At 45.5% G+C, this 13797-nt stretch overlaps 1 protein-coding gene across 2 annotated transcripts in view; it reads left to right on the plus strand.

Moving 5' to 3' along the window:
- The first annotated feature begins 2435 nt into the window (after positions 1 to 2435).
- The window catches only part of SLC35D1 (solute carrier family 35 member D1), a 36568-nt gene continuing 25206 nt past the window's right edge, over positions 2436 to 13797 (plus strand). The window contains exons 1-6 of one of the 2 annotated variants that reach the window (XM_066626118.1): positions 2436 to 2647; positions 3686 to 3719; positions 3806 to 3892; positions 7495 to 7562; positions 11316 to 11387; positions 12749 to 12817. In XM_066626118.1, coding sequence (XP_066482215.1) covers positions 2436 to 2647; positions 3686 to 3719; positions 3806 to 3892; positions 7495 to 7562; positions 11316 to 11387; positions 12749 to 12817 — 542 coding nt within the window. The remainder of the gene's footprint in view (positions 2648 to 3685; positions 3720 to 3805; positions 3893 to 7494; positions 7563 to 11315; positions 11388 to 12748; positions 12818 to 13797) is intronic. The other variant, XM_066626119.1, reaches the window with a different exon arrangement.

Genomic DNA, 13797 nt, shown 5'->3' on the forward strand with positions numbered 1-13797 from the left:
GGCTGGAGCCCAGAGCAGGAGCATTTCAGATAATCTGCAACTTTTGTTGTAGATCCAGCTCGTTCTCTTTAATAGTGTACAGTGTTGATTGAATGCCTGTTAGTTTGAACACTAAACCCGACCACTCTGAAACAAGGTACTGAGGTCTACATACTTGGAAGCTGCAGAAGTATATGAGTGTTATAAATTAAAATGTTAAAAAAATAAACCAAGATGGCCCTATGAGCTTCTAGGACTGCAAAATGCTGCAGGAATGTTGTCTACAGAGGTTCAGAGATTCCTGGTTCAGATTGACAACCAAAGGCAGGAACCCCAACTTTGCTGTGAAATGTTGCTGGGGGGGGGGGGAAATGCTACTACTGCTATGCTACAATCCTACTTTTCACTTCTGCAGCTGCAGAATTTCTTGCTACTTTTCAGAAGGAGCAAAAATCAGGTCTCAAGAATTGGCAGATGGTATGAGTCTAGCAGTTACAGTATCCTGGAGGTGAGCATGTGGATCAAGGGGATGTATGCCATGAGGTTAAAATGCTGCCCTCTCCATTTTATACTTCTGCCAGCCCTCCTAGCAATGAAACATTCAGATATATGGCTGGCAGCCAGTCCTGAAACTAACAAAGCCCTTTAGTACCTCCACCAGAGCAGAGATGAGATTTGGGAAAGTTTAGGTTCCTGCGTCTCTCTTTTCAATGCCACAGAAGATGTTAGGGTGCGACTCTCTGATTTCACATGGCCACACACATGCTAAAGTTGTGCACCCAACATACTTTACAATATTCCATATTTCCAAGAGTGCCACTCTTGGATTTCCCACTATTTTATTGATGCCCTGAAAAAGACTCCCATTGCCCAGTGATTACTTGGTTGGTTTGAGTGGTAGGGTTAACTCTGCCCTGTGGATACAAAGTGTGAAAGACACTCTGCACCTGCTTGACAGAGAACAACAGAAGGAATGTCTGCTTGTGCCTTAAAGCCCTTCAAACTTATCATTGCCACAGGAGCAGGAGAGATGACTTGAAGAGATTCCCCACACCTATGTGGCCTGACAGCTTCCAGCTGTTTGGTGGCCATCTCTAAGGAGGTTGGGAATATCTTTGGTGCTTGCCAGGATTGACCCTAAAAAGGACAATACCAAAGAGGTATTATTTATTTATATATTATTATATAATACCAAAGAGGTTTATTATCATTATTAATAGTATTTATATACTGCTTTTCAATGGAAAGTTCACAAAATGGTTTACAGAGAAAAAACAAACAACGAATGGCTCCCTGTCCCAAAAGGGCTCACAAACTAAAAAGATGCAAAAAGAACACTAGTAGATAGCCACTAGAAAAGACATTGCTGGGGTGAGGAGGGCCAGTTACTCTCTCCCTGCTAAATAAATGAAGAGTACCCACTTAAAAAGTGCCTCTTACCCAGCTAGCAGAGGTCTCCAAAAGTTTGCTGCAAAGATTATTCCTATTTTAGCTTTTTATTGGGGAATGAAATATTAGGTGCTGGGAGGGTTCTGGTTTCCTAGGTGGAACTGAAGTGAAGTGCCTTGGAGGTGGTTGAGGTTGTGGGGAGGGGCCGTTCTGCTCCTTCTCAAATCAGTCTGGTGGGCACCTGGGGCAGGGCCTTCTTGGTGGCTGTGTCCAGTCAGTGGCATTCTGTCCTGGAGAGGCTATGCCCCTCACCACCTTCAAGATAACTGTAAAAACCACCCTTTTTGGACAGCAGTTGGACTGCTTTTCAAGGATATTCCTGTTTCTCTTTAATTGTCTTTGCTGGTTTTATTCCCCTTGCTGTCCTTCTTAGGGGTCTTGGGGCCCAATCCTATCCAACTTTCCAGTGCTAGTGCTGGTGCAGCTGCAGTGCAGCCCCCTAGGTGCGGGAACAACTGTTCCCATATTTATTTATTTGATTTATACTCCACCTTTCTCCCCAAGGTGGCTTCCCTTACCTTGTGGAGGCTTCAATAACGACCCTCCCATCACAGGATGCCACACACACCCCATTGGCACAGCTACTTCAGGGCTGGAAAGTTGGTAATGATTTGGCCCTTAGGCTGCAATGCTGCGCATGCTTTCCTGTTAGTCCACCTGTACTGGGGACATCATACGTGCTGCAAGCGGGTCCTAGCATGAAAACTCGCTTCTGCCCTGAGACTTGGGAGGGATGAAGGCCGAGAGCCCCAACAGAGCAGAGGCCCGGGGGAGCCGGAGAGGCGACGCTGCCCGTGCGTAAAGCAGCAGCGCGCAGGCTTCCCATTGCGCGTGGCGCACAGTGAGGAGACGGGATCCGCCCGCCGGAATGCAGAGCCGCTCGCGGGCACGCCTGGAGGCGCGTGGGCCGGGCCGGGCGCGCAGCCCCCCTTGCCTACTCCCTCCAGCTCCCCAGCGGGCTTGCTCGGCTCTCTCTGCTCCGCCCCGTCTGACGTGGGCTTGCAACCATGTCGGCGGCCGCGCGCAGACGTCAGGCTGGTGGGGTGAAAGGAGAAGCCCCTGCCGCCTCAGCAGCCGCCGCCACTCGCGGAGATGAGGAGCCGGGCATGGCGGCGGCCCCGAGCCTCACCGTCTGCCTCAAGCTGCTGGCGGCTGCCTTCTACGGCTTCAGCTCCTTTCTCATCGTGGTGGTGAACAAGAGCGTCCTCACCAGCTACGGGTAAGGCGGGGGGCAGAGTTCGCCTGAGCCCGCGCCAGCGGCAAGTCCGGGGGCAGCGCCAGCGGGTTGCACATTAACCCGCGCCTCGGGGAGCGGCCCGGCCAGGGGGCGGCTGGGCCCGCTGCGGGGCTTCTGCAGAGCCGAGCCTTGCGGGAGGAGAGGCGGCGGGGGGCCTCCCCAGCCTCCATACTAAAGAGTGGGCGAAGGGGGGTGCATTGAGCTCTCCTCCCTGTTCCCACATATAATCGAGTGGGCGTTTCTTTGGGTCATCCTTCCCAGGTTCATCCACTTGTAGTGCTTGCTCAGAAGTTGCCAGAGGTGCCTTCTTCTGCCCCAGATGTGCAGCAGCACTGGAGCAACGTACAGCAATCACTACTCCTCTCATCCATTTTCAACCACTGTGCCCTGGCACACTGGTGTGCCACAAGAATTGGGGAGAGGGTCATTTATTTGGAGGGCCGTTGGGGAATGTGAGCCCCCACTGGCGGCATGGTGTGCCTTGCTAGTGTGCTGTGAGATGAAAAAGGCTGACAATCACTGCCCTGGATGGATATAGCACAGATGCTGATGTTCTCTGGGTTTCTGCCTAGTTCCTGTGCCCACTCGAGCCCCACTGAAAACCTCTCCCCTTGGCTGTGTCAGGTCTTCCTGTGGTAGTTTTGGTATTTCTTTCCACTGCTGCCCCATGATTTTCCTCCTTGCTGCCTATTTTGGGGTGTGTGTGTGTGTGTGTGTGTGTGTGTGCTATCCTGACCAGATAGGCTTACAGTGTAGGAAGTAACTGGTGCCTTCCAACCGCTATGCTAAGCACAGTTGAACATGTTGAGACTGTGCATGCGAGGGCGTTGGTCGCCAGTGGCGGCAAAGAAATTTTTATGCATCCAGTTCTTGTTTATTTCCATTTTTGGTCGGGGAATCTGCAGAAATCCTGGGCTAAATAGTGAAGCAAACTACTTTTCCTGTCCCCAGCTAGACTTTTTCCTTTAAGCATGAATGAGGTTTGTCAAGGGGTCTTAATTGGTTTGCTGTTTGTTACAGATTTCCCTCCTCGCTGTGTGTGGGACTAGGCCAGGTTAGTTGGAATCTTTGATCAACAAAATTTCTAACTGGGCAGGGAGAAGAAAGGACAAAACAGTGAACTCTCTGCTCCTTTCACAGATGTTGGCTACAGTCGTTGTCCTCTGGGTGGGAAAGGCACTCAGGGTGGTGAAGTTTCCAGACTTTGACAGAAATATACCTCGAAAGGTATGGCATTTTTCATCCCCTTTAAAACCATTGATGAATCATCTTAGCAGAAGCAGCAACTCTATTGTGCCTGCTTTTGGTGGGGGGAGGGGCAGGGGCTCTAAATTGCCCCATTGTCTTATGAGTATAAGCAGAAAGAATACAACCTGGAACTCTTGCAAAGAACACATTAATATAGGCATTGTTTACTGCTCCTGATAAATTAGAGCAAAATTTTAAAGGTATACAAAAAGGGTGTCAAGTTAACCCATTTTTGCCCAGCCCACAGGTGTATACATTTGATCCTACTGCATGCATGCAACTTTGAATAGAAATGGTTTAACTTGAAGAGATTTTTACTGTACCTTTTCTCAGGATTATTCTAAAAATTCTAGAAGAGTGACTGTCAGTCAGACCACGGCAGCAAAAAGATAATGAGTCTTCTTCAGTTTCATTGAAGACTATCTGGTTTATTGTGGCATGAGTAATCATAGGCAGGACCCTACTTTGTTAGATGCAGGTTAATCTGCTAAGTAATATAGTTATAACTCCAGATCTGTAAAGGGTCCAGATGTTTGCTTGATGTTAAGAGTTGGAAATACAGTGGTGCCTCGCAAGACGAATGCCTCGCACACCGAAAAACTCGCAAGACGAAAGCGTTTTTGCTATTTTTTTCTGGTGACTCGCAAGACGAATTTTTCTGTGCCGTGCTTCGCAGGACGAATTTTTCTATGGCCGTGCTTCGCAAGATGAATTTTTCTATGGCCGTGCTTCGCAAGACGAATTTTTAAAATTAAAAAGTTGAAGTTTTGTGCTTGAAATTTTTGAAATCCTCTGTACAGTATGTATGCCTTTAAAGAGCACTTAATAAACACTTTGTAAACCAAATTTGACTTTGTTCTGACTTTTTTTGCCCATAGGAACGCATTAATTAAATTTCAATGCATTCCTATGGGAAACCGCGCTTCGCAAGACGAAATTTTTGCAATACGAAACAACTTGCGGAACGAATTAATTTCGTCTTGCGAGGCACCACTGTAGTTTTGTTACAGCCAACAGAGCTAAATATAAAGTTGCTAGGATCTTACAACTCAGTTCACTAAAGGTTTACTCAGAAGTATGTTCTGCTAAAGCTCTTTCGTGTGGTCCGCAGCCTTTTACATCTGCCCCCCCTTACTGGTGGGGAGGAGCACACGGAGGCTCGCTGTGACGAGTTCGCAAAACACTTTGCAGAGAAGGTCGATCAGATTCGGCATGACGTGGACGTCGCTGTGGGCATATCTAGTGATGTCCCCAGGGAACTTGTCTATCCTGCTATTTGGGATTCTTTCCATCTTGTAGAGCCTGAGGATGGGGACAGGATTCTCTGGAGTGTGAGACCTGCTGCTTGCCTGCTCGACCCTTGCCCAGCATGACTAATTAGGGCTGCCCGGGAAGGGCTGGCCAAGTGGACGGGGAGGGTGGTGAACTCATCTCTGAGGGAGGGGGTGCTCCCGCCAGCCTTGAAGCAGGCGATGGTTCGCCCCCTCGTGAAGACGCCCTCCCTGGATCCCACTAATTTAAATAACTTTCGGCCAGTCTCGAATATCCCAATTTTGGGCAAGGTGATTGAGCGGGTTGTGGCGTCCCAGCTTCAGAGGGTACTGGAGGAAATGGATTATCTGGACCCATTTCAATCTGGCTTCAGGCCGGGGTTCGGGATGGAGACTGCCTTGGTTGCCTTGGTGGATGACCTTCGCTGGGGAATGGACAGGGGGAGTCGGCAGCCTTTGACATCATTGACCATGGTGTCCTTCTGGGTCGGCTGGCCGGGTTGGGGCTTGGAGGCACTGTTTTGAAGTGGTTCCGTTCCTTCCTGGCTGACAGATCCCAGAAGGTGGTACTGGGGAACGCTTGTTTGGCGCCCCGACCTCTTAGGTTTGGGGTGCCGCAAGGGTCCATCTTATCCCCCATGCTTTTTAACATCTACTTGAAGCCGCTGGGAGAGGTCATCCGGGGGTTTGGAGTGAGGTGCCATCAGTATTCTGATGACACCCAGCTTTATCTCTCCTTTCCCTCTGATTCTGAGGAGGCGGTTGGGGTCCTGGATCGCTGTCTGGAGGCGGTTGGGGGCTGGATGTGGGCGAACAAGCTGAAATTAAATCCGGATAAGACAGAGGTGCTTTTGGTTCAGAAATCCACAGCTTGGGTATTGGACTATCGTCCTGCTCTGAATGAGGTTGCACTCCCTCTGAAGGAGCAGGTCGCAGCTTGGGGGTTCTCCTAAATCCACAGCTGCACCTGGAAGCCCAGGTGGTGGCAGTGGCCAGGGGAGCCTTTGCTCAGCTTCGGCTGATTCGCCAGCTGCGACCGTACCTGAGCTGCGCGGACCTGGCCACAGTAACCCATGCCCTAGTGACATCTAGATTAGATTATTGCAATGCGCTCCACGTGGGGCTGCCCTTGAAGACGGTCCGGAAATTACAACTAGTACAGAACGTGGCTGCTCGTGTGGTTACTGGGGCACGTTGGTTTGACTCTGCCGAGCCGCTGCTTCGGCGACTACGCTGGCTGCCGGTTCTGTTCCGGGCCCAATTCAAGGTGCTAGTTTTGACTTTTAAAGCCCTTTACGGCTCGGGCCTGGGGTATTTGAGGGATTGCCTCCTTCCTTATAATCCTGCCCGTGCTCTTAGATAATCTGGGGGGGGGCCCTTTTGACTGTGCCGCCACCAAGAGAGTTGAGAGGGGCGGCGGCGGCCAGGAAGAGGGCCTTCTCGGTGGTGGCCCCCGAATTCTGGAATACCCGTCCCTTAGAATTGAGAACTGCTCCCTCTTTGTCAATATTTTGGCGTGGACTGAAGACCTTTTTATTTCAAAAAGCTTTTAATTGCTGACAGGCTGGCTGGCTTTCTCTCTCTTTTTTCTCTTTTATATTAGAATCCACGGGGCTTGTTTTAGATTTTTTTTAATTATGTGCATCTGTTTTAATTATTGTTTTTAATTGCTATTTTTGTATTTTTATTGTAAGCCGCCTTGTGTGCCCATGGGGCAAAAAGGCAGGATATAAATTAATAAAATAATAATAATAATAATAATAAAGCTGAAGCACTTACTTCTGTTTAACATTGACTTACAGTGCAATTCTATGCACTTAAGTGGACTCAAGTCCTGTTGAACTTAGTGTGACTTACTTCTGAGTAAACATGGTTAGAATTAGACCATGCCTTTCTAGATATATAAAGGAAAAGTGTTCATGCAGGGTTACATGTGCATCATGTTTCAGTTCCTCTGTATTAGCAAGCCACTGATTCCTTGTGTTCTAACACTGCAGTGTAGACACAATGATCTGATTTAAACATACATTTGTATAATGCTGCATGAGTTTCTTTTACATGACATTGTAACGTTTAAATGGGGCCTGTCTCTGAAGGCAGAATGCCTTTGAGGTTCAGAAGATGTTTGTCTTTCCATTATTGAGAAAAGGAAAGTTGTCTGTGCTTGTGAAACCGCACTGATTCCATATGCAAAAGCTGCTGTACTACAGTTAAAGTATGATAGTGCATTTCCTGAGGCTTCCAAGTTGTGTGTCTGGACCAATGTTACCGGTTTATTGAGTTTTGTTTATCCCTTTTATAATTTTCTAGACGTTTCCACTACCTCTTCTCTATTTTGGGAACCAGATCACAGGACTGTTCAGCACAAAGAAACTGAAGTATGAATAATTTTTATGTAGTAGTTTTGTAATGTTATTATTTTCATAAAAGTGTAATAGCTCTGAATTCTAGTATGTCTCCATTTGAATTTGAAGGGAACTACTTTGATTAATTTGAAATCAATGGCTAGAAATATAGAATTATTATCTGTGGGATTGTAAGGTGTGTTCTTATTCACTGCATATATTTTTCTCAGCTTACTAAAGGAGAAGAAAAAGTAGACTCTTTATGATCTGGTCTCTTAGATTGAGTGAGCAAAGTATTTTTAAAAATGCGTTACAAGTAGTCCTGTGAATTTAGCAAGTTTTCTAATTATGGAACTACATATTGCATAATTCTGCCCATGGTTGAAAAACGTCAAGACTGCAGTTAGTGTTCTTGGGTACTCGGAACTGGCACCCATTGAACTTGATGGCGCTTAGTTCCAAGCAACCCGCATAGCATCCTACTCTGCCATCTCAGAACAGTCTGTCTCAGTAGGTGGCCACTGATCCCACGCTCCTTCATGACTTTATCCAGTAGCAGGCACATTCTCTATTATTGGAGGTCTTTAAACAGAGACTGGATAGCCATTTATCAGAGATATCCCCAACTGCAATTGGCAGCCAGAAATCCCCAGCCTGAATTGGCGGGGGGCTGGACTCAAACTTATAGGTCCCTTCCAACTCCATGATTCTATAAACAGTTTGCTAAACATTCTGCTCCTCTCATTTCTTGGACCCTATATACTGCCCCCACTTTGGCTGATTAAGATCTTATAAGACAAGTAAGGGTAATTTACCATTGAGATATATGCCAATGAAACACTTTGGGTTTTCTGTAATATATCATGGAAATGGGATCTGGATTTCCTTGTCTCAGAATCTGGTTGCAGCAGATCGTATGAACCTGATGATAAAGACATTTTTATGTAGAATTTCCACTGAGGTTTATTGTGGCTTCTTTGTTCTTCAGCAGCATCAAGGGACAAAACAGAGTTAGAAATTTGTTAGGGGATAAAAACAATTTGGGACATGTTGTTAAATTGTGAGCATCACCATCTCCCAAAGCAGAAAATAGTGATCAAGTACGTATTATTGGAATGCTCTTATGAAAACTACTTTGAAACACTCAGTGACTGGAATGTTTTCTTTATTTAAACCATTGTGTTATGCTAAAATTTTATACAATTCAAACATAAATACATATAAAACCATATGCGTTAATGAATCTATTTTTAAAAGGTAATACTGAAGTGGAAAATTACATCCTCCCCAGTTGGCATAACCAGCTAGTCTGCTGTTTTACATCATTGCTGACTATTCCTGGAACCTGTGCATTAAAAGTTGTGGGCAGGTTCAAGTTTTAGCAATAAATTGGAAAAGGTGACTCAGTATATTATTGCTGTCTAGTCTTGTAACTGGAGATCCTTTCTTGCTTCAAGGGAAAAACCTGGAAGCAAGTGTTCTTATTCATAAATGGCTTTGCAATGTAATGTTTCCAGGAGTAAAACTTTGAAATGTTAGCATTTTAAGATAGCTGCTCTTCATATGAAAATTTGTGTTTACATATATTGCCCCTACATAAATATATAGAGCAACAGGGATGTTTGTCCCTCGGGTGGCAGGTGAAGCAAAACTGCCCGTTTTAGCCATTTATCAGAGATATTTGCAACTGCAATTGGCAGCCAGAAATCCCCAGCCTGAATTGGCAGGGGGGGGGGGGGTTTGGACTCGAACTTATAGGTCCCCTATAAGTGGAAAAGCACCACAGCTGCCCCACCTGCATACACCCAAGGAGGCTCTCCTAACACCCGTTAAAGCTCTCCTTCCACTTGCTTTCTTGAGAGTAAGGAGTGCCTCCTCAGCTGTAAGCAGGCAGGGCAGCTGCAGTGCTTTTCCATGGACTGCAATGGGGAGGTTCAGCCTCACCTGCTGCCTGTGCGTCACACATCCCTATAGTGCAACCACACTTAAAATATTATGGTCTTTACACCTCAAGAATGACATTGTAGAGTTGGAAAAGTGCCATTGAGGGCAACCAAAAATAATCAGAGGACCGGAGCACTTTCCTTATGAGGAAAGACTATGGCATTTGGAGCTTTTTAGTTTGGAGAAAAGGTGATTAAGAGGGAATATTAATAATAATAACAGGTATTTATATACCACCTTTCTTGGTCTTTATTCAAGACTTTATTCAAGGTGGTTTACATAGGCAGGCTTATTTAAATCCCTTATTAAATAGGGATTTTTACAATTGAAAGAAGGTTCTTTCTTTCAAGAACCACTACATTCAGGTGTTTCATTCCGATCTGGCTTCACATTCTGGCCTCCATCCTCCCACGCTCAGAGCAGATGGAATAGCTCGGCTTCAGCTTGTCAGCTGCTTCAAGGTCGCACGGTGCCAGTGGCCTCGAACTGGCGACCTTGTGGATGTTATCTTCAGGCAGACGGAGGCTCTACCCTCTAGACCAGACCTCCTGCCCCAAGAATATTCTTGAGGCATATAATTATGCATGCTGTGGAGACAGTAGATCGGTGTTTTTTCCCCTCTTATGTTACTAGGTTCAGTCAATGAAACTGTTTCATGGGAAATTTAGGATGGATGAAAGGATGTACTACTTCACACAATGCAGAATCATGGCCCAATCCTAATGGGGCCTTGTGTTGCCAGAACTAGTGTTCTGGCAGTACATGGTCCTTTACGTCTGACACAAAAGGCAATGCGTTGTTTTGTGCAACTGGGCTACTGCTGCAAGTGGCCGATGTCCAGCGCGATGCACCAATGGCCTGTCCATGATCCCAGGCACTAGTAGGTCAATGCAGAGGATGGTAGGGAGATGGACAGAGTGTGGAAGGAGGAGGAGCAGGTTGGAGATTAGGGCAGGGAGGACTGCAAATCAAGGCCAGGAAGGGAGTGGTATCGGCAGCACTGACACCTCCAATATCCTATCCTCCTTTCTGACCTCAATCTGCATTCCTAGGTCGACTTGGACTTGTGCCAGTTATTTAGCTGGCGCAGGTCTGAGTAGACCCAGAAGGACAGCACTGGCTAACCTTGAGGCAAGGGAACAAATGTTCTCTTACCTGGAGGAGGCCTCCAAGACTGCCTTCCCACAGGATGCAGTGCACACTTTGGTGGCATGGTTGCATTGGTGGAAACGGGGATTTAGGTAGAATTGGGCTGCCCATCTGTAGAACTCATTGCCACAGTATGTGGTGATGGCCAGTAGCTTGGATGGCTTTAGCAGGAAACTGGATAAAGTTATGGACATCAGGTCTCTCAATAGCTGCTAGTTAAGATGACTATGCAGTACCTGTAGAGTAAACAACAGTATACTTCTGAATACCGGTTGTTGGGGAGCAGTGGTGGGAGAAAAATATGCCTCTCTCTTCTGCTTGTGGGCTTCCCATAGGAATGTGATGGGCCACTGTAGGAACAGAATGCTGGACTAGCTGTGCCTTTGTCCTGATCCACCAGGGCTTTTCTTATGTTCTTGTTTCATGTGGATAAATTATATTTACTGAGCCCAGGCTTTGTGGGCTAAGGGGATATTTCCTCCTGGGTTTTTGACAAATCTTGGATATGATTTTTTTCCGGTCCACTGTGACAGTGCAGGAACAATAGCTTTAAACTACCACACCCATGACTTAGTACCTGCATTAGTTCTGCCAAAGTACCTATAAAGTGTCTCAATGTGGGATTATTCTAGGAATACATCAAAGTGTGTTCGATGAGGTCAGAATGTCCTGATTCTTCATCTTCTCTTTCAGCCTGCCAATGTTTACAGTTCTGAGACGGTTTTCCATTCTGTTTACAATGTTCGCTGAAGGAATTTTACTCAAGTAAGTGGTGAGATGGTGCCATAGATCTCAGTATGCTGGGCAATGTGGAGGGTGCAGCTATGCTAGTCCAATTCCTTGCAGTCAGGCAGCAGACCAGTAAGAGGTCAGCTTAAGAAATTGTGGGGCGATCACCTGAAAGAATCTTTTGTTGTGTATTTGTGTTTCATTGAATAAGGCTGCAATCCTATGCACACGTACCTGGGAGTAGGTCCCATTGAACTCAGTGAGACTTATTTCAGAGTAGACACACGTAGGCTTGGGTTGTAAGGGTAAAACATCCTTTCAGAGTGGGGGTTCACACATTTTGATTTGGCTTGTCAAAAAGTTTTGGTAATAGTTTTTGGTATTATAGTCATAATGTGAAGTTACCCTTTTCCCCTCTTAATCATCTCTGTATGCCAGATAATGTTGTGGGGGTGGGCGTGGAAATGTCTCTCATATCTGGCTAAACTTAGGACAAATTCAACCTGACAAGATTTGTTCCAGGAAAGGGAAGGATGAGTGTCTCGTATCCTCTCATGAAGGAGGCTTCTTCAAAGCTCTACAATGAGAGAAACCCTTATCCCTTCACTGGGAAGGGAATACTTGCATTGAGCTTTGAAACAGGCTGTCAAGCATGGTGATCCTTTCCTCTTCTAGATGGGCTGCCTGCTCAGAGCTTAGCATCAAATGAGCTACACTGAAGGGCCTGGGTTGCGCATGCTGAGCAGGGACCCCCATCTCCTGGCAAGGAGATTTAGGAAGAATGGGTTGCTGTTCACTTTACTCATATCGGTATTCAATTTTGAAACTGGATCCTAAAAAAAACAATACTTCAGGAGCCATAGTATCATGTTTATAACCTTAGAAGTTTGTCCAGGATTTCTGCTCTTGTCTCATGCATAGCTTTGCATAGAACTTAGTTACGAACGAGCGGGCAATATCTCATGTTTTGAAATCACAATAATTCTTCAGTTTTGTTATATTTTAGACCACATTTTCTTGTGCTGTAGTTTGTTTTTTGGAAACCACAGCATTTTCATATATGACAGCCATCATGTAGGAAGCTGTTTGAAAGACATCTGCACAGTAGCTGCTCATGTGGAAGCCTTAGCCCATGTGCCCCCCACCTTGCTACATAGTCTGTATGTCATCACTGGCTTGCCTCTTCAGCAGTGCAGATCTCTGTGGGTAAACTTCATCAAGTAAACTTTTAGCTGAACGTACAGTTCTCCTTCCGCCTTCATGTAACAGTCAGCTATGGTGGAAACCAGAGAAAACACTGACTTTTCAGTCTTTTCTTTGATTATTTCCAGTCTACAAATGATAATAATCTGGATATTAACTTCAGAAATGAAAGTACTCTTGATTTTTCTTCTTAGGAAGAAATTTTCTTGGGGAATTCAGATGACAGTATTTGCAATGATAATTGGTGCGTTTGTAGCTGCAAGGTAAGATTCCTTTTAAAAATAACTCGCATTTTGTTCCATTTTTAGATTAATTATCCTTTAGGTGGCTTATTTTAATAAGGCTAGTTGGTGTGAGGTGAATAGTTATTAAGTTGAAGCCCTGTGAAAAGTGAGTTGAGACAATACATGATTGACTTAAACAAGTGCTTAAGACCTATGTTTTCCATTGGGCTTTAACAAGCATGCATGGTTGGATCACTGCTGGTTGTTTGTTTTTTTGTAGGGTTCCTAAAAATCCTAGATTTTTCTAAAAAAAATTTTTGTAGGGTTTCTAAAAAACTAGATTTTTATTGCTGATTTTCTCCTGGATTTTAACATAAATTTGTGTTGCTGCACTTTTATTATTCTGCTTTTATAATTGTTTTATTATTGGTTATTTTACATAGTTTATAAGCTTTTAAGTCTCTTATCTTTATAGATAGATTAAAAATCCCAAATAAATAAAATCCAAGGTAAATTAATGTGTCTTATAGTGCTAAATTATCATACTTACTGTGATAAGAAAACTGGGCTGTTGTATTCTAACAGTCAAATCCTATGCAACTCCCCACGTGGCAATGCAGCCATGCCAGTGAGTTGTGTGCTGTATCCCATAGGGGAGTTTCAGGCCCTGAAGGTCTCCTCCGGATAAGGGAACATTTGTTCCCTTACTGAGGGTAAGTTCTTGCTGCCTGAATGGGTCTACTTGCACTTGCGCCTGCAATATAGGAGGCCCAAGTCCAAGTGGAGCTGGGAAGGTGGATCAAGGCTGTTAAGGGATGTAGGATATCGGCGGCGTCGCTTCTGCCACCTTTCCCTTCTACCTTTCCCTTCCTAGTCTCAGTCTCTCCTTCTCCTCACCCTCACTCTCCCCACCTTTCTCCCACTCCATAGTGATTTACCAGTGTCGGGGGACATGGACAGCCCACTGGCATGCAAACCCAGTTGCTTACCACTTGCAGCAGCAGCCAGTCCATGTGAAA

Source organism: Tiliqua scincoides, chromosome 4, assembly GCF_035046505.1.
Source record: "Tiliqua scincoides isolate rTilSci1 chromosome 4, rTilSci1.hap2, whole genome shotgun sequence".
In the NCBI taxonomy this organism is placed as follows: domain Eukaryota; kingdom Metazoa; phylum Chordata; class Lepidosauria; order Squamata; family Scincidae; genus Tiliqua; species Tiliqua scincoides.